The sequence below is a fragment of the Macadamia integrifolia genome, unplaced genomic scaffold, assembly GCF_013358625.1.
Source record: "Macadamia integrifolia cultivar HAES 741 unplaced genomic scaffold, SCU_Mint_v3 scaffold_270A, whole genome shotgun sequence".
Taxonomy (NCBI): domain Eukaryota; kingdom Viridiplantae; phylum Streptophyta; class Magnoliopsida; order Proteales; family Proteaceae; genus Macadamia; species Macadamia integrifolia.
In genome coordinates, this window is record NW_024870661.1 from 25781 (window position 1) to 47264 (window position 21484).

The following is a 21484-nucleotide window of genomic DNA, read 5'->3' on the forward strand; positions in this document are numbered from 1 at the left end:
AGGAACAATTGTTGATAAACTTCATCTGCACCAATATAACTTCTTGTTAGAAAATAGCAATGAAGCAGAACAACGATTGACAACAAAAAAACGAAAAAGAGATCACACAGATTACAAAGATTTATGGGGTTCATCCAAGGTCAAACGAATGAGATTTTTTCTGAGATCTATGATGGTAGCAGATGGCCAGTGTCTAGAGAGTGATTCTCGGGCAGAAAGCACCCGAACATGCATCGTAAGGTCTTTCAGCCCTAAGATCACTCTCTGGTCCTGATATCTATGAAGAAGAAACCTATCTGAATGTCAATTGGTGTGGCCGTGAGGTACAGGTTTTAGGAATGGAGTCAATGTCATTGTTTCTCAATGATGGGTTTTAAAGGGGTTTCGCTGGTGTGGTTGGTAGAGGTACATGGAAGTCTCATTAGCAGATTTAATTAAGGAAACCAATAGGATTATGAGCTAAATGTGTGTCTAGTGTCTACCAGACACGCGGAAGATTAGGGTAGCAGCTAAAGGATTTAAGTAATTAAAGGGGAAAGATTTGTTAAAGACTGTATTGATCCTAACCAAACATAACCAACTGTAGTAAAGTTATAGCAAAGTTGACCCTCTTTTTCAATGATCTTCGTCAAGAAAAAAAAAAAAAAAGCAGTTTTGGGTTTTGTTGAGATCTCATTTCAAATTATCTGGTCTCTGAACAAGGGTATCAATCGGTTCAATTCTGATTATTTGATTCGGTTCTAAATAATGGTAAGGTGGATCATAACTGAATCGAGTACTAACTCGGATCCATATTTAGATACTCAAGTTGATTCAATTTGGCTCGGTTTAGTTTTGGTTTCAATTCGGTTCTAATATGCAATTTTAATTCAGTTTTGTACTTTGGTTTTAATTCGATTATGAAAACAGTTCCACTTTTGAACCATGATTGTGATGGACCAAAGGCCATAATGGGCTCAAGTTATGGGCCTTATGGCCATTGCTAACTCCAAAATTGTTTTAGCATATAAATATATGATGATAAATTACAAAAAACACTTACCACCTAAAAAAGAAAAAGAGCTTGTAAAAAACACTCTTGAATTTTTTAAATTTATTATTGAAAAAATCCCACTTGAGTATTAATGATACTATGATAGGTTTTTTTTTTTTTTAAAAGACAATTCTTGTTCGGTTTCGTTTTGAATCGACGGTTCTTACACTTGAAACTTAAACCGAACCAAACCGAGGAGCATGCTCACTCAAACCGAATTTGAACAGAATTAAATTCGGTTTGATTCAACTCGGCTCGATTAATTTGGCTCAATATCGGTTTCGATTCCCAATTGACACCATTCAGAACTGAGTGATCCAATTGATGTTTCACATGGGTGGAAGAAGCATCAAAGCTCGAAGTGCCTAGAGTGGGAATGGGAGTAGAGCCTTCAATTTGAAAACCCATTTGCGATTTCCAATTTACCCTATGATAAAATAATTTATGAATATATTTACCTAAAAAAAAAATTTTATAAAAATATATATCGTAAAAAATACACTTACCCTAAGGGTGAGTTTATGTGGTTTCCTTCTATGAGAGGCCACAAAAGTACTAATACTAGGGGTGTCAAACGGTGCGATTTTGGTTATTCTATTAGGTTCCGGTTCGTTTACATTTTGATAAGGTGAAACCAAAACCACACTGGATAGGAATAAGATGAAATCAGAATCGTTTTCATTCGGTTTCAGTTTTAGTGGTTTTTAATCGATTTTTGTTATTCGGTTCACAACCTGTTTACATGGGGTCAATAGTATCGTTTTAGAAAATGGTTTGCATCCTACAACTAGTGTAAATCCTACATATATTAAATTTCCTAAAGAGTTAAGATAATATACATTTTTTTTGCCAAAGACAATATACTGTCAATGTAAAAGACTATACATATTATAACTAATTAACTATGATCCTAGAAATTAGAAAATTAAGAAGTGTGATTGTGTGAAAGTAAAGCTTCCTTCTCAGTTAGTACTTTGCTTTTTTTTTTTTTTCCTCCCCTTTTTTTTGTAGAGATCCATCGAAATTCAAAACACTTTAAGTCTTTAATACTAGGTGCCAGTTAACCATTGGTTTTTTGGTTCGGTTCTATTCCGAACTGGAATTATGGCCTATAAAATCAAAACCGAATCAATTTACTATGGTGCGATTCGATTTGATTATAACCAGTCGGTTTCAATTTTAGTTAACGGTTTCAATTATATATTGACACACTTAACTAATACAAGGTAAAGGAAGAGCATACACGGCAGTCCTGTGCTCGTACCTCCAAACTATATATTGCAGAGGTCCAGTCCCTTGAGCTTGTACAAAATATGTACATATTTGGGAATCATGATCTGTCTCTCCTTGGATTGTCTTTTTTAATCAAACCAGTAAATTAGTCTAGATTGGGACAAAATTCTCAAAACCTATTGCATTATGGTTTGCATGAATTGATTTCCTTCATTTCTAAATCTTCTTCCCAAAGAATAAATAAAAATCTAAATCTAAATCTAAATCTAAATCTTGAAATTGTTGACTATTAAATTGACAATTTTTTTTTTTTAAATTTTACAAAATGTGCATTACAATCAAGGATTCAGTTACCTGGATATTGATCCAGATTGGATTGGTGTCAATCGATCACTTTTGCCCTTACCCTTTATAAAACAATACAGTTTTTTGCATGGTTTTACCTAGGGGTGTCAATTTCGAGCCCGCACCGGTAAGCCCGATCGATCCCAACACATTTGAGCCCAACATGTTTATTAAATGGGCGTTCACAGTGCAAGTAGCTAGCCCATCAGGTGCCCGATCGAACCGACACGTTTATATGCCCGACTTGAACAAACTCGTTGTAGCCTGACTTAGCCTGAGCCTCTTTAATACTACATAAATTCCTATTTTGCCACTATTAGTAAGAAACAAATTAAGTTTTCTTACCCTTTGCTTTGTAATAGGATTTTATTTAATTCTGCTTTATTTTGTAAGTTGTAAGGGTCATAATCTCTTCTTTTTCTTTGTAAGAACAGGCATAATCTCATATCATTTCTCTTTTTTATTAAAGATTTGCCTCACACATTTATGGGCATTCAACCAACTTAAGAAAAGAATTTTAAGGTAGACATGTTTAAAGCCCGTTTAGAGCCCATTTAGATTTAAATAGGTCTGTAGCTCGGTTAAGACTCGTTTAAGGAAGCTCGATTAAAGCCCGACACCGACCTGCCCGATTATAAACCGTACCATGCCCCCAAAGTTGGGTCCATTTATTTAAACAGTTATTCACGGTGCAAGGCTTCCAAGTGGTCAAGCTCGATTAAGCTCAATCAAGACCGGCCCATCCCGACCTGTTGACACCCCTAGTTTTACCCTTGGAACGATACTAGTAATCGATCTGAATTGATCAGGTAAAGGCCGATCCCACTACTTAGAACCATGATTACAAAATGAATTAGTGCCTTGATCTCCAAATTTTGAAATTGCTAACTAATAAATTGACAAAATGTCCACAATATTTAGATTAGATAAGTTTGTCCTGACATGGCAACTTTAGTTTTTCCATGTTGCAAAATGACGTGGCAATTTTGATTGTTGGAATTTTTCTTGTGGTCGTCCGTCAAATTTCATACTTGATAATCATTTACCCTCCCATAAAAGTCCATACACCCTCTTCATAGGCCAGGCATCCTCACTGTAATCATAAATTGGTGAATGCTTCATTTTGGCCTTTGGCAACCTTAGTCAAGGCTTCAAATATTTTTTTTTTATTGAAAGAAAAAAAAAATCTAGTAAGATGAGTACTAATCAGGTACATTAGTTACACATAATCTATGATTTATCCTACATTATTGAGCCGACAGTACTATAGATAGTAAGTGATGCATTGGTGGGCCACTATCTACTTCTCTGTAATGAAAGGTTATAAATCCCGATAGGTTCTTGATTTGCAAAAAAGTAGCAAGATGTAGAAGTGGCCAAGCTCCTCTAGTTGGTTGTGGAATAAGATGAAGTAACTTCAACAATAACTGCTTAGTGCAGTTGGTGAGTTGTGATGTGCAAAAAACCTATGCTCACCAGGAAGTCTCAAGTTCGAGCCTCCTAGTTGTTATCTACTTCTCTCCCTACCTACAAAAGAAAAAAAAAAAAAAATGAAGTAACTTCATTTCTGAGAATCAAACTTCATTTATATTCCATCCTTTGTGGATCATCATCTTCATGCCTTTTAAGATTCCTTCTGCTTCGACTTCCTCTCTTCGAGTAGCTATAGTAGAATTTGTGTTGATGAGCCTAAATTCGCCCTGGATGAGAATTCCATACACCCATCCTGAAGTTGAGTTCAAAAGATTAGTTGGGCCAACACAAACCAAAACTGGGCATGACAAAATAGAGGTATGAAAACCTGTAGTCAAGCTAGTTAGACCATCTGTATTGAATAAAAATAGATTCATTTAGGCCTTCTTTGGTATAATTTTTCTTTTTTCTTTTTTACTTATTTAACAAAAATCATTAATGAAAACCATTTTTTATCAAAACTTAAAAAATGGTTTGGTAACTACTTGGCAAAAATGGTTTTTTGTGAGAAATAGTTTGGTACCTCTATGTGCAAAATGATATTTTGAAGAAATGGGTGAAGAGATTCCCTTCACTTATCTTTTTTATAACTGTCTTTCTCCACTTTGGACTGAAGAAGAGGGGGCAAGGGCTTTGGATTTCTAATTACATAACAAATTACTACTTTACCCTTCCATATGGAGACTTTAAGCACATGCTCATTAAAGTTCAGCGCAAAATAACTGAAAATCAATTTTGGCCAAAACACATAAAATGACTCTTGATCTCTTTTTGGTTTTTATGTTTTATTAATTTTTTTTGAAATAGAAACAAGCTCCATAAATGATACAAAATGTAGCCAAAACTATTTTTGTAAACAAAAATCAAAAAGAAAAATGATACCAAAGAGGTAGGCACATGAGATGTAGCTTAAGCTAAGCAATCCATTTATTAACATTTGTCAATACTAAAGTAGGGTTAGGCTTGATGTAGATGCAATTATTTCATTTTTATGTTTCCAAATAAAATATAAAATAATAGCAAAAACATTAAAAAACTATGCCATATGTGATTGAGAAAACATTTTATAGTGAAAGAAATAATTGACCACTTGCGCGAAGGTTGTTAAATTTATGTTTTGAAAACATAATCCCAAAAGACCGGCTGCCCAAATGTGTGAAGTGAAATCACACAAAAAGAAAAAGGTGGTGGTTAGTTTATGTATGTTGGATGTAGAACACGCAAGAGTATCTATGTTCATCCATTTCCCTAATAAAGTTCAGACCGGTATTCCGTTGTGTGAAATTCTCCATAGAAACATTTTGAATTTTGGGTGGATTTTTAATTTCCAAAGAAATTTCCACCATTTCTTGATAATGACTTGATTTAAACTTTGATTACCAGGATTGGCTTTGATAAATCTTGCCTTAGCCTTGGTGGAATACACCGCATTGGTGATTAGAGTGCATTGCCATTTATCATTTTGAGATGTTGGAATGATTTTGGAAATTTCCATAATAGTATTTGTATTGAGAAATGATCACAATAACTCTATGTTCCAAGAGTTGTTATGAATAAAATAACATACCTTATCTATCCTGTTTAAGTTCGGACAGAGGATGGTATTTGGACGGGAAGGAATCCAGAGGTCATGCCAAAGAAAAGTGTCTTATCCATTTCCTATAATGGATATCACACATTTTCTCAGAGTTGGCAAAATGGAAGTCAGGCTGTTCCAAACCCATGAACCGCATCTATTACAGACCTTTGGGTTAAAAAGGGATTTTTGGTGACAATACTTAGCCCCATAATACTTTGTTCTAGGTCGTACCAGGTTCAGAGAGAAGTCGCCATCCTGATTTGAGTAGCAATGCAAAATCAATTTTCAAAAAAAAAAAAAAAAAAAAAAAATTGAAACTTTTCTTTAAGATATATTTTTCAACAATTTTCCCACAAATTACAAAATAGCCACTAAACAAAACAAAATGATTGAGCCCATAAGAAAAATAGGATGCCTCGATATAGATGTATTTCAGGCTTGAATCTACACTAGATCTAACAAACCATATTCATAGTACATGTGAATTTATACTTCTTAAACTTTTCTTCATCAATAAAATCACTTGATTTGTCATTCACGTCCTAGCATTTGACCTTATTGGTGTCCTTTTAGAATATATGAATATTTGTAAACTGATTTTGTTTCCATCTAAGAATCATGAACATTTAAAGAATTCACCTTTAAAATTCTCATTGGAAGCGGCTTCATATCCTACGGATAGGATTCCTCTCCATAGAGCCCATGGACTTATAGAGTGATCTCATAGTTGGGGTGACCTCAAGATGTGTGCTCGGGTCCTCCCAGCCATGAGATCACTCTATGGTCCATGGGCTCTATGGAGAGGATCCAGATCCCATATCCTATACCCCTTAGGTTAGTCCATAGAGTCACCACAGTTAACGCACCCCAATGTTGTGAGCTATAGTTAGTTAAGAGTTTATAATTCACCCTTTCTTCATTGTGGTTAGTACTACTTTCCCATTCAACCATAATGAGCAAGAACATGGTAGTATTTATTTTTACCTTTGAATTTAATTCTAAGAATCTTATCTCAATAGGTAGGTTATCCATCACATGATTTATGTCGTAGCCCTTAAGCTCATTCTTTTATATGCCGATGGATAATTTTGATAGTTTGAGACTTTGTAAACATGTCAATCAAATTATTTTCTGACCTGTGTTGATATATGTCATTCCTGTAGTAATATGCTATCACACCAGATTATGCCTTAGGTGTATATATTTCCTCAATTCCCATTATAGATTTTACTATTTACCTTAGCAATTGTAGCCTGACTATCATAGTGAAATGATATAAATCACACATCCTTTGGCCAAAGGGATATATCTACCATTAGGTTTCTCAACCATTCAACTTCAGTATTGATTTTTTCTGAGGTCATAAATTCGACATTTATGATGGATTTTGTATCACATGTTTGTTTGATCGATTTTCATGAAATTGCTCTACCATTTAGTGTGAACCCCCTTATGTCAAAGTTACGGGTGGTTAAAAAGCTCAAGGAATGGAGTTATTCAATCTTCAAGGTTTTAAACAAACAAAGTGATGACATAAAAAAGGACCCCGATGCTCCTCAAGATCAAATCCATGCTGACCCAGTTTGGAATAAAAAATTTCTACAAGGAAAAGAAAGGTGCAGTGTTTATGTGGTTTGACTAGTGAGAGAGGCAGAGTTGTGGCAGCGGTCCTGGATTAAACGACTGCAACATGGAGATAATTAATATTCTAAATTCTTTCACCAATCTCTTAAAACATCTAAGACTCTCTTGAAGGGATTCATGAGGACAAGAAAATTCAATAAAAGACGATCAATTTCTTCAGCAACATGGGATATATATAAAATAAGGAAAATTACCTAGTTCCACTAGCTAAGAAAATTAATTCTAAGATAAACAGGATTAAAATTTGTTCACATCCGCTAGTTTTAATTTTGAAAATATTACTTCTCCAAAATTACTTAGTGTTCATGTAGCCCAAGACAAAAACAAACCTGAATTTCATAGAATACCCTATCTTTAATTACCTCTCTCTCTCTCTCTCTCTCTCCAAGTTTTTTATTTATTTATTTTTTATATTTAATTCTTTAATTTTCAATCACATTTTATGGGACCCACATCCTCCTTTCTTGGCAGAAGGCCGTAGTAACATCCTTGCCTACAACCCTTTTACGTTGCCCCACAACTCTACCCCTTCCCTCTCCTGGTCTCACTCTTTCCTCCCCTACGACACACGCCACCATGCTCACATCAACCCTAGTAGGATCCCCTTGCTTCTTTAGATTTGGATCATCTTCAACGCCAGAGTGCTTGAGAGGGTTTTGAGAGAGAGAGAGAGAGACCTCACTGGTCCCTTTCCAAGGATCGAGCTCGTCTGTAGCACAACAAAGCGTGTAGCACATATATAAAACCAGAAACATTCAGACACGCAGCTCAAGGCATTCTGGTCATTGAATACGCGTCTCAAGACGTGTCACACGATAGAGAATCCTGATTCCCCCTCTCAAGCAACCCCCTGCGTTGGAGAGGATCTTAATCCTGCTTCTCTGCCCTCCCCATCACTTAGTCTCACCTTCTGTTTTCAATCCCTTTCTTAATTTCTTATGTAATATAATTTTTTCTTCCCCCCCTCCTCCCAACCAAGATAAAAACAATACCAATGGATTTGACAATTGAACTGTTAATTTCTAAGATCGAGATTCAATTGGTCTTTGCCCTTTATAGTTGTTAACATCCACTTGTAAAACGACACAGGGTCAATTAACTATGAATTAGGAACTGATTATGATAGCAAAGGTTACAAATGGGATTGACATATATAGTAAACAATTAGTTAATATTTCACTTTCATTCTATCTACTTATTGAGAATTGACTGAGTTGATGTGGACTTCTCAACCCATGTACCTAAGTTTTATACAAAACGTGTGTCATGGGTTTTGGGTCTTGTTATATTATATCTATATATGTGCATGGTCAATTATTTGTTAACCTAATCTTTAAAATAAGATAAAAAAAAAAGAAAGTGGATGAATTGGCACCACCAACCCACCAAAGTAATCCCTTTTTTCTCTCTCTAAACATTCTTCCATCTTGATTACCATGCTCACTTTATTTTCAGAATTGGATCCACTGTTCCCTTTCCATTTGTCTTTTAAGTGTTAAAAAAAAAAGAACTATTCTCAAAATCCATCGAGTAACAATATGACGTGTTTGATAAATGAAGAATTTTTGTTTAATAAATAAAAAAAATTTCATCAATTAGAGAAAAAAAAAAATCTATGATGAGACATACACCTTTCCATGTGCTTGTTAGGTGTAAAAAAAAAAAAAAAAAACCTGTACTCAAAATCCATTTAATAATTATATAAGGTTTTGATAAATGATTTGTTTTCCCCTTTTAAAGGAGCTGTTGAAGTATTTAAAAAAAAAAATTAAACGAATAAATAAAAAGAATTGCATTACCAAAGGAAAAATCTACATTGACAACACACAAAAGAAACACACTTCAAGGGTTACAAAGTAAATTTGTTAGACAATGATACATCCTTAATTTGTAAGTTTCAAAATTTGAGATTTTTTAGGTGAAAGTTTTTCTTTACCAATGTATGGGTTCTGATATTTTGGTGGGACTCTTGAAATAGTGATTTGCCATAGCATCTCATCATTATCTTACCCTTATTGTTGAATGTCCAAAATACTCTTTCCGAGTCTCATCAAATCTTTAAAACTTGTGGATGAAGAGATTCTCTTTTCTCCATAGGTGAAAAAAAAACTAGATCATATTTTTCATAGGAGCTACAAACCTTCCAATGACATGTTTTAAAAGCTTGTTCTGATGGTTTAAATGTTTGCCACATGACTAATCAAATAGAACTCATATCATATGGATGGTTACAACCCAAGCGAATTCTTTGCTATATCTTCTTAATTTCAAATTTTTGGGTTTTGGCCTTCAACGAATTCCTACCGATTTCATCCAATTCTGATTCAACAGTTGAATCAATGAAAAATCATGGTTTAAGTGTACAGTATTAGATCGAAAATCAATCATCTTGAAACTGATATGGATCAAAGGTTTGGCTCCTGGTTTTCCTTAATATATATATATATATATCTATATATAGATATCTTAGTTTAATTCTTAGTCTTTATTATTCCATTGATATGCCTGTGCTGATACAGATCCAGATCGATACCAATACTTCAAGCCATTGATGTAATCGAACCTTCAACCAAGACCCTAATTGTTCTACTGTGCGCTACTAAAGCCAGCCACTTCATTTTAAATATAATCTATTAAATCCAAATCTAGATATTACTTGATTGGATACAGATAAAAGAAACAAATTCAGATTTTGACTATCCATTAATATCCCTATTCACGGAATTCCCAAAGAAATAAACATAAAAATTGTCTACGAGAAGACAATGAGAGAGCAAAAATCACTGAAGTGCACGTGGAGCCCTCCCAACTATTGAATCTTAGCCACCATTTGACAAATTTCTGTTTTTTCGTTTTTTTATTCCAAAAAATGGAGAAACAACTTAAAAAACGTTTGATAAAGTTGTTTCGTTTCACCCATTTATAGAAATATAAATCAAGATTTATGCTTATTTACATTCTATAAACGACTTTGACGAAACAAGTTGGACTTGTTTCGTCATTTATAGAAACAAATTTGAGAGAAAAAAATATTATTGTGCTTGATAAATCTCTCAACTATTTAAACTTAAAAAAGAAGTAATCAAACCCTCTCTCCCTTTTAGCATTCGATGATATTATTGGATTTTTTAGTGGCATTATATCTGTAAAAAATATTTTAAGAAATAGATTTATCAAACATTAAAAAATCTATTTTTATTTTCAAAAACGTAAAAAATTATTTCTCTAATTATAGACACAGAAATAATAAAAACGTTATTAAATAATACCTCACTGCCACTCGTCAGTCGCCATAGGGAATGGGATGGAAGAGGTTAGGTATGGTTTCATAAATTTCCTATAAAGTGCACGCACACGCGCTTATAAACTGCAATTCCCGTCAATAAACATCACATATCACATTTGGAATCTGGAGATCGTCGGCAACTCGGCTTATCACTGCAAATGCCAACTCAGCATCCATTGACTGTCAGTGTGTCCTATTGTGAAAAATCTAAAAAAATCCTCCTGGACACAGCTGAGGAAAGTTAGGGTTACTCACTTTCCTCCTTTTCTTCAAATCTCCGTCACTTCCATAATCTTCAGTAAAATTAACAAAAAAATAGATTAAAAAGCGAAATCTTCATTAGAACTCCACAGTCCTCACTCAATTCCTTTAACATCTCTCTCTTAATATCTTTTTTAATTCAGATATTAGTGAGAGAATAAAAAATAAGGGAAATAATTGGAGTGCATTGGTTGGCTTAGTCTCACTGTCGGTGGCGTTTTTAAACACAAGTTTACAGCTACTTTCGATCGTTGTCCCGTCACTTTCCTCAAATTTTCCTCCATTTATCTTTTTGAGGGCTCCTTGTTCTTCAAGAGACAGAGACGGAGAGCGAGAGTGAGAGAGAGAGGTCTGGGAGCCCCGGAGGTATCCATGGTATGAGCTCTTGGATCAATCGATCTGTTATTCTTCGTCTTTGGGGATTGTCTCCATCACTCTTCAATTCAAGGTTTGGATATTAGCATTTATGTTGGTTTTACTTTTAGATTTTTAAAGTTTGGCATTTGGTCTGATTCTAGTGAATTATGATTAAAAAGAAGGAAAAGGTTAAGCTTTTAAGGAATTGGAGTAGATCTCGTATAGATCCTATTGATTTGTGGTGTAATTCTTGTTCAATGTCTTATCTTCTCTGATTTGAGTGGATCTAGGTAGAACTATCTGAATGAGACTGCGAAAGAAAGCTTGCTGAAGGAGAAGAGCTGATTATTGGTCTCTTTTTTCAGGTGGTGCTGGGTGGATCTGAACTGTAATTGAAGCATTTATGGAAGATCTGTTTTCTAAGTGATAGTGGAGAAGCAGAATCCTGAGCTTTTGGGCATATGGTGAAAGAGGAATTGCGCTTTCTTGGCGTGTCAATTTGCGGCATTTGCCATATATTTTGCTGAGATTTACGCAGCATATCAGTTCATCTTTCACTATCCAAGTAAACATAAGCAGTGTCGATGGAAGGAGGAGAGGTAAGAGTTGGTATTTGATATATTTCCTCTTCTAGTTTTAAATTTTATGTGAATTGCTCTATGTGCTTGATGTAAACACAACCTTGATCCGTACCTTCTTGAAACCCTATATATCTTTTTTCTTCTCTCTTTGTAAAATGAATTCTATCACTTTCTTAATTGCATATCAATTGTGTCTCAATATCCTCTCCATTTTGATTTGTATGTTCCCTGAATGTTTGGCTCATATTGTTAAGAGTCCGTTGTAAGTAATATGTTAGTATGTGTTTCTTGGGATTGCAAACTTCATTTCCCTGAAGTTTCTGAATCATTTTTTCAATCAGCCGAAGCCTTCAAGGCACCATGCTGATCAGGTCTGCCAGATCTGCGGTGATACAGTGGGCACGACGGTGAATGGCGATCTCTTCGTCGCTTGCGATGTTTGTGCATTTCCTGTTTGCAGGCCTTGCTACGAGTATGAGAGGAAAGATGGTACTCAGTCTTGCCCCCAGTGCAAGACTAGATATAAGAGACATACAGGTTTGTCGGATGTGAGCCTCTGCATGCTTTTTAACCTTGGGAGTTTGGACTTCAATTGATATGGAGTTGTGATTTTTCTTTCTTTTGTTCGCTTGCAGGAAGCCCTCCTATTCGTGGTGATGAAGCAGATGGTGATGTTGATAACGTGGCTAGTGATATCAATTATTCGTCTGGGACTCAAGATCAGAAGCAGAAGATTGCCGAACGCATGCTCAGTTGGCAGCTGACCTATGGCCGAGGGGAGGAAGTTAGTGCTCCAAACTACGATAAAGAGGTCCCTCTGAACCATATACCTCTGCTCACGAATGGCCAGGCGGTAGGTCAAGCATTGCATACCCTTTTGTTTCTTCGCTCCTTATGAGAATACACACCAGAATGAACCTTTTACCTCCTGTGCTTTTCAGGTTTCAGGAGAGCTTTCTGCAGCATCCCCTGAGCGTATGTCAATGGCATCTCCTGGTGGTGGGGGAAAGCGTGTGCATCCGCTCCCTTATTCATCTGACATCAATCAATCACGTACTAAATCTATATCTTTTCTTCAATTTTTTTTTTTTGGGGTGCTACATCAATGGTGATTGTGGCTCATGGGAATATTATTCTCTGCAGCTAATCCATCAAGGGAGTTTGCACAAGGATTTGGAAATGTTGCTTGGAAAGAGAGAGTTGAAGGCTGGAAAATGAAGCAAGAGAGGAATGTAGTTCCAATGAGCACTGGTCATGCCCCTTCTGAAGGCAGGGGAGTTGGAGATATTGATGCCAGCACTGATGTGGTTATGGATGACGCTTTACTGTGAGTTTTGCCTCTATTAATTACTCTGGCTATTCTGATTCCTTTTTGAGTTGTGGTCTGCTTTGCTAGGGTTGGAAGTTGAAATTGTTGTCTTTGCACCATCAGAATTTACCATAGAAAAGGTGGTGGTCATGATGATTTATTGGTTGCCAGAGCCCATGGAGTGTCGGTGATGTGGCATAGATAATTCATCCTGTTTGAAGAGTCTATGCATCACTGATACTAGCTTTAATGTTTCATGACCATATGATTCTCTTTGATGGTTTGTGAGTGTCTAATGTAGGGTGCATTTTATCCCACTTGTTTGGAGTTAATCAGAGAGTTCTTTTCAATTCTTTAGACCAATTCCGACCGGAATAGTGCTTGGCACACATTTGTTTGATTCTTTTATTTTTTTGTGCTTGTGGGGTGGTTCGTTTAAGCAAATCGCTTCCTCATTCTGTGGGTATGATTTGCAGTATTGTTTTTGGGAAGAGTCAGTAGTTCAAGATGAATTACTCTGGAAAATCAAGTAATACTAAACATGACTTAAATAACCATCATTCTCTTGGATGGATGATTGATCACTTTCTGCTTGTTCTTGGATTATACCAATGGAAACATTAATATGTCATTCTTAGCCCAGCTATATGGTCGCTGAAACTTTCTGAGCCTGCATTTCCTCACTTGCTTTTAATTATGGATCTGGAGCCGTAAGGGTGTATTAATTAGTGCCCATCTCCTTTTGATACAGGAATGATGAAGCTCGTCAGCCTCTGTCAAGGAAAGTTTCTGTTCCTTCATCTAAGATAAACCCTTATAGAATGGTCATTGTTCTACGGCTTATTATCCTCTGCGTTTTCTTACACTACCGTATAACAAATCCGGTGACCAATGCTTATGGTTTGTGGCTGGTATCTGTAATTTGTGAGATTTGGTTCGCTTTATCATGGATATTGGATCAGTTCCCTAAATGGCTTCCAGTGAATCGTGAGACTTATCTCGACAGGCTTTCTCTGAGGTAAATGACACTTTTATTTTCCTCATTTTTGAAACTAAATGATTAAGTGGTTGTAATTTTATAATTCTAGATTTCCTATAGTTTCCTCTGTTATATGCCTTTAATCTAGTTTTATAGTTTTATTTGTTGAGTTCTAATTCAATTGTGGGTAACAGATATGATCGAGAAGGAGAGCCATCCCAATTAGCTGCTGTTGACATTTTTGTCAGTACCGTTGACCCTTTAAAGGAGCCTCCTCTTGTTACAGCAAATACTGTCTTGTCTATTCTTGCAGTTGACTACCCAGTGGACAAGGTTTCTTGCTACGTATCTGATGATGGAGCTGCCATGTTGACATTTGAAGCTCTTTCTGAGACTTCTGAATTTGCAAGGAAATGGGTCCCTTTCTGCAAGAAGTATAACATCGAGCCCAGAGCACCAGAATGGTATTTTTCACAAAAGATTGACTACCTGAAAGATAAAGTTCAGCCTTCATTTGTCAAGGATCGTAGAGCCATGAAGGTAGAATAATTGTTATTTTCATCTAATAAAAATACTCTGCTCCTTGGGCTCCGCACTCTGGATACTTTATAGTGATACTGCCTCTGCCGATATTGCAGCGAGAATATGAAGAATTCAAAGTCCGTGTCAATGGGCTTGTTGCGAAGGCAACAAAAGTGCCTGAGGAAGGATGGGTGATGCAAGATGGCACTCCATGGCCGGGAAATAACACTAGAGATCATCCAGGAATGATACAGGTTGGTATTCTTTGAATGTGCAAGGTCCTGATATAGAGTTGTAAATGATTGATCATTATTAGTTCCTTGTATTTTTTGCGTTTCAAGAAACACAGAAAGAGTTTCTTGTGCAAGTCCACTAAACATCTCCATACTTGGATCGTATATAGCTGTTGATTTGGGGAATTGAGCTTATGTCTCATAGAGACCAGCCCCTCTTTGTTTATAAGGAGAAGATAATATTCCAGAATACAAGGACCAATAAAACCGTAAAGGACTTAAGGACATGTTTGGACTCTAGAATATCCCATAAAACCCATTATTACAACAATAGCATATATCTAGGACTTTGTTATTTTTGTCTATTATATGCATTCCATTTTGATATTAACCTTTTATCCTTGTGTTATATGTAACCTTAATGGTCCTTGGGTTTGGGTTTTTGACTTTTGTAACTTAAAAAGTTTGGATAGAAAATACTTTCTTCCTTCCATCAGTACTCTTTTATACTTAGTTGACTTTGTCATATTATCACAGGTTTTCTTAGGCCATAGTGGAGGACTTGACAGTGAGGGTAATGAATTGCCTCGGTTGGTCTATGTGTCTCGTGAGAAGCGTCCAGGCTTCCAACATCACAAAAAGGCTGGTGCAATGAATGCCCTTGTAAGTATTTAATAAATAAAATCATAGATTAACAATGCTAGGCATCGTAGTTGTCAATGTGTCACCTAGGTGCCCCTTGCTGGAAGGGCTCCTTGGTCACCTAGGCATTGCCTTGATTTTTTCCCCTCTTGCAATGCCTAGGGTCTCCTAGACTCCGTGCAACTATGCTAGACATATCTCAGTGCTGATGGTTGATATAACTTTCTGACAGGTTCGTGTATCAGCAGTCCTTACCAATGGTCCGTTCATGTTGAATCTGGATTGTGACCACTACATAAACAACAGTAAGGCTTTGAGGGAATCTATGTGCTTTCTGATGGATCCAAACCTTGGGAAACATGTCTGTTATGTTCAGTTTCCCCAGAGATTTGATGGTATTGATAAGAATGATCGATATGCCAACCGCAATACTGTCTTCTTTGACGTAAGTTCTGTTATCCATTGAAATTCATTGTGACACTCTCCTATTTTCCCCCTACTTTTATGGTGTTATTGGATGATTTCTGCATAAGTATGCCTGTACTATACTGAGATGTATTTTCTTAATCTTGTGGAAATATTTGTGCATTGAAAGTAACTAACTCTGTTCTTTTGGCCAGAATTTCTGATTTTCTTATTTTCTCATGAATTTTAGATAAACTTAAGAGGCTTAGATGGCATCCAAGGACCTGTTTATGTGGGTACTGGATGTGTCTTCAACAGAACTGCTTTATATGGTTATGAACCTCCAGTCAAGCCCAAGCATAGAAAAGTAAGTTTCTTATCTCCGTGCTGTGGTGGATCACGAAAGAAGGGCTCAAAATCAAGTAAAAAGAGCTCAGACAAGAAGAGATCTAGCAAGCATGTTGACCCTACTGTGCCAATATTCAATCTAGAAGATATAGAAGAGGGAGTGGAAGGTATGGTTCTCTCTCTCTTATTTTCAAATGAATGGACTTGCCAGTATGACTAGTGTTTGCTTATCTTTTGCTACTCGATCTGGCAGTTCAACAATGTGGTGAATGGTGACAAATTGAATGGTCTCATAGAAATTCCGTTTTCTTAGATGGTTGTTTAAGCAAGGGTTTTATTTCATTGTTTCCAATTTAGAGGAAAACAACATGAATACTCAAAATTTGGTTGAAAAAACCTGTTACGTGGCTATATTTTATGATTTTATTTAAAAAAAATAATAATTTAATGATTACCTCCCTTCCCCCTAAAAGAAATAGGATTCTCATGGCTGGAAGAGGTTTTTGGAAAACTAAACTAAGTAGTCTTCTGTAAATAGGTCACCTCTAAATGTTTTCTTGACTATGTTAAAAAAACCTGTATACTTGACTGTTTATTTCTTCTTCACTCTTTTTGACTAGCCTTGCTTCTTCATTTTATTCTGTATGGAACAGTGCTTGATTGTATAAACCTTTAAAGTGTGAATCATTCTTTAACTTTACTATACCTTATCTGTATTTTTTCCCCTAATTATGTATGAAGTTTATCTCAGCTTTCACTGGGTCCTCTCATGCACGCTCTCCGGGGCTGCTTAATAGCAAATAGATACAGCCATGCTAGATGTGACACTAACATTTCTCTGTGTATTTTTCCTGTTAGGTGCTGGATTTGATGATGAGAAGTCCCTGCTCATGTCACAGATGAGCCTCGAGAAAAGATTTGGTCAGTCAGCTGTGTTTGTTGCTTCTACACTTATGGAAAATGGTGGTGTTCCTCAATCTGCTACTCCTGATACTCTCCTTAAAGAAGCTATCCATGTTATTAGTTGTGGATATGAGGATAAAACTGACTGGGGAAATGAGGTATGTTGGTATCTCTTGTTCCACTTTGTTCTCCTTAATGGTTCTCATGCATTACTACTCTGTAACAAGAACCCAGCTTGGATTTATGAACTATGTAGACGAAAGCTGATATTATTGGGTGTTTCTAGAACTAGTTGACTCTTTACTTTCCACTGTTTCATGGAAGGGTGTGTGGAAGTCTGTTATTTTATTGCTGTAGGGAATCTTTAATTTTTTTCCTTTTTCGTTTTTGGTTTGTTTTTGGGGAAGGGCTGGGGGTTGGGGTGGCTGGTTTGGGGTTGCCAAGCTTTTTTTGAAATATACATCTAGTTTTCTTCCTGTTTATTTATATTTGGGAAAAATTAGTAGTTCTGAACTGCATTATTGCTTCCTTTGAAACATCTAGTGCTCATCTCACTATATTCTTTCTTGAGATCTTCACATGCACTGTCATTTTTCTTCTGCAGATTGGATGGATTTATGGTTCCGTGACGGAAGATATCCTTACAGGATTCAAGATGCATGCCCGTGGTTGGCGATCAATCTACTGCATTCCCAATCGACCAGCATTCAAAGGATCTGCTCCTATTAACCTGTCAGATCGTCTGAACCAAGTGCTTCGATGGGCTTTAGGTTCCGTTGAAATTCTTCTTAGTCGGCACTGCCCCATATGGTATGGTTACAGTGGAAGGCTAAAATGGCTCGAGAGATTTGCATACATCAACACCACCATTTACCCCATAACTTCCATTCCTCTTCTTGCATATTGTACATTGCCCGCAGTCTGTCTGCTTACTGGAAAGTTCATTATTCCACAGGTAGCTACAGTGTGCCTTTGACCCATTTGAAACCAATTTTCTTTTTAAGAATCTTGACCTCTTTGGTGATTTAGTATCAAGTAGTCTCATGATATGTGGCTTGGTTACTTTTGATTGCAGATTAGTAATATTGCCAGTATCTGGTTTATATCACTCTTTCTTTCCATCTTTGCCACTGGTATATTGGAGATGAGGTGGAGTGGGGTTAGGATTGATGAGTGGTGGAGAAACGAACAGTTCTGGGTTATTGGAGGCGTTTCAGCCCATCTTTTTGCCGTTGTCCAAGGGTTGCTCAAAGTTCTTGCTGGCATTGACACCAATTTCACTGTAACCTCGAAGGCATCTGACGAGGATGGGGATTTCGCTGAGCTGTACATGTTCAAATGGACAACTCTTCTCATTCCACCGACAACTCTCCTCATTATCAACCTGGTTGGAGTGGTAGCCGGCATCTCATATGCCATCAACAGTGGGTACCAGTCATGGGGTCCCCTCTTTGGGAAGCTGTTTTTTGCCTTCTGGGTGATTGTTCACCTCTATCCTTTCCTCAAGGGTTTAATGGGACGCCAGAATCGAACACCTACCATTGTGGTTGTATGGTCAATTCTCCTTGCATCCATATTCTCCTTGTTATGGGTTCGCATTGATCCCTTCATCATCAAGGTGACTGGCCCTGATACTCAACTGTGTGGAATCAACTGCTAGAGGGTAAGATCAGTGAACAACAAAGAGACCCGCCACAGACAATTTAGAGTTTATATTTGGGTACCCTCATCAGCCGATGCCTGCGAATAGGATTTTTTCGTTTGAGGCAGTGCTGGGGCTGTACCTATTGAAGTTGGGGTTTTGATTATTTTGTGTAGTATACACATGTAGATAGGACACTTTGATGCATTTGTTGTTCTGTAAGTTGGTGATTATTTATTTGTTGGATTGATGGAATTTTGAGCTCTGTTTAGGTCAGAAACGACTTGGACTGGAGCTGCCTGCTTTCCCTATTGGGTTTTCTGCAGAAAAAATGCAGGAAGAAAAAAAAAAAAAAAAATTTAATTCCAGATCTTGTAAACCTTTTCTGCCCAGAATCTTCTTGTCTTGTTTTTAGAGGTTTTGGACCTCTCTCTCTCTCTCTCTCTCTCTTAAGGCTTTGGAGTTTTGGCCATGGAAAGGTCTTCCAATTGTATGAAAAAGAGGGGAAAAAAGACCTGTATCTGCTCCAGCTGATTTGTATTGAGATTGTATTGGCAATGGCTGAGACCAGTACTACCTGAGACGGTCATGGAAACTGAAATTGATACCTGTGTAACCTTGGCTGTGAGAGAATCGAGACCCCCTCACCCTCTATTGAGAGTCCAGATCAGCTACCCACGTCAAGAAAGGAGTTATTTTCTCCATATTGGATTCCACCGTTCAAGAGATATTCAAATCACGAATTAGAGGACTTAATACATCATTGACTCATGATCTGATACTCATAAATGGCAAACGATGAGACTCAAACTTTTCTTAATTCATGAACAAAGAGAGTTGAAGCTCCTCCGCTCATTCATACCAAGAGACAGCTCTCCATGGCCAACAACCTGATGGAAGATTAAAAAAAGCATTCCAGACCACTAGATCTCACCAAGATAGCCCAACACGTGGATACTATCCATTGGCCCAAACATACATTTTTTTTTTTTGAAGAATATACATGGGATAACGAAATGAATGGCACTTAACAACCCCAATGCCTTCATCGTTATTTCCACTCCTTTCTACTTAAAAACAATTTCTCACCTCATCCAGGAGCACCCAAAGGCTAGAGGGAGAGAGAGAGAGGCCTCACAACACAATCAGATTGCAAGAGATGGCCTCAATCACCATGTCAGCCTCACTCCTCGGCGGCATAAACGCCTGCGAACGGAGGAGATCTGCCGCTACCCATAAGAGACTAGTAGTTGCTAAGGCTGTTGAAGCTGAACAAGTGAAATTGAGTAACAACAATGATGGTAAGAATGAGAGTAGCAGTGGAAGGAGGGACTTGATGTTTGCAGCTGCAGCTGCTGCTCTCTGCTCTGTTGCAGGCATTGCGGTCGCCGTCGAAGGTCCAAAGCGTGGGTCAGCAGAAGCTAGGAAGATCTATGCTCCCATCTGCGTTACCATGCCAACAGCTCGTATCTGTCACAAATGAGGAACATCTTAATCTTTAATCTGAGTTTGTTTACTTGTGTTTAATTGTGTAATTGGTATTTGGAGAACTTTGTTAAATTAAATTTGTCTTTCCTTAATTCTCTTTTTGGGCATCAGCTTACTAATATGTGTTGTCAAGAGAACACAAGTCATTCAAGCTTCAAATTCACTTAATTATGTCAATTTAGATTTGTTGATTAAAGATGGAATGGCTTTGGTTTGACACTTACATCATGAGTTGAGTTGAGTTGAGTTGCGTTGAGGTTCTTCAGTTTCTAGGTGAAGATTTCTTAACAATGTTTGTAATATTACATGTTTTGACAGTTCTAGGAGAACTGTTACAGCTAGTGAGTTAAATTGTTAAAACCAAAACTGAAAATTTCTAAAATGGATTCGATTGGCAGAAAATGAGAACCATGACATGAAGATCAAAACATGATCAAGATCGAGGTGGATTTCTATAATCCCGATTTAATATCAAACCATAATATTGTCTAGTTTGACCTATGAATTTCACGGTTTTAAAACACATTGCAATTAATGAAAGAGTACTAAAGCTTATCAACTAACCCAACCTCTTCATCCTAGCAAATATGAGACTAAAGAGATGTCCCTTCATTGCCTCCTATGTCTTGCGACTCTCTTACCCAATCTTTGGGGCTCATTGAATCTAAGCCATTTCTTTGAGCGTAACTTTTATTGCCTGAATTGCAAGAAACAATAAAGATCCTAAACAAAATAATTTGTTGTATCCACCTTTCTGGACTTCCAAGCCAAGCTCCCAACTGATATTCAAGGCCATATGAAGAGCCCGCCCTTCACGTGAGGCTGAAACACCAGCGGCCTAACCCTTCTTTTGCAGAGAAGTCTCACTCAATGGATACGTTTGGTTGGCAAGAAATGGATAGGAAAAAAAATATATTTAGGTATGATGACATGAGCCACGTTGCCTATAAATACAAAATTGAGTCCATTAAGATGTGAAGTATCCAAGAGTTGAAACCTTCTAGGTTCCAGCTCATAGAAATGACACCATTTTCTCGCTAACTATGTTTGGAAGGTGAGAAAAGAAAAGTAAATATTTGAAGATGAAGTGGGAAAAACACACTAATCATTAGATTCATCAGAACTATTCTTATTATGTTTTTCTTTTCTTGCCTTCCATACATAGCCTAGAGTCACTCCATACCATCCCTTGACTTGCCTATGTATAGGATCATGGCCGCG

The 21484-nt window shown here is 36.9% G+C and overlaps 2 protein-coding genes across 2 annotated transcripts; both read left to right on the top strand.

Moving 5' to 3' along the window:
- The first annotated feature begins 10877 nt into the window (after positions 1 to 10877).
- LOC122071576 (cellulose synthase A catalytic subunit 3 [UDP-forming]-like) lies at positions 10878 to 19167 on the top strand. Its single transcript, XM_042635956.1, has 15 exons — positions 10878 to 11302; positions 11577 to 11810; positions 12134 to 12329; positions 12428 to 12645; positions 12734 to 12845; positions 12936 to 13119; positions 13853 to 14119; positions 14275 to 14620; positions 14719 to 14856; positions 15373 to 15498; positions 15710 to 15922; positions 16133 to 16397; positions 17089 to 17291; positions 17738 to 18088; positions 18209 to 19167. The coding sequence occupies exons 2-15, from the start codon at positions 11796 to 11798 to the stop codon at positions 18791 to 18793; spliced, it is 3219 nt and encodes a 1072-aa protein (XP_042491890.1). The 5' UTR covers positions 10878 to 11302; positions 11577 to 11795; the 3' UTR covers positions 18794 to 19167.
- Positions 19168 to 19819: 652 nt separating this feature from the next.
- Positions 19820 to 20355, top strand: LOC122071577 (photosystem II 5 kDa protein, chloroplastic-like). Its single transcript, XM_042635958.1, has one exon. The coding sequence runs from the start codon at positions 19935 to 19937 to the stop codon at positions 20256 to 20258; it is 324 nt and encodes a 107-aa protein (XP_042491892.1). The 5' UTR covers positions 19820 to 19934; the 3' UTR covers positions 20259 to 20355.
- Positions 20356 to 21484: the final 1129 nt, after the last annotated feature.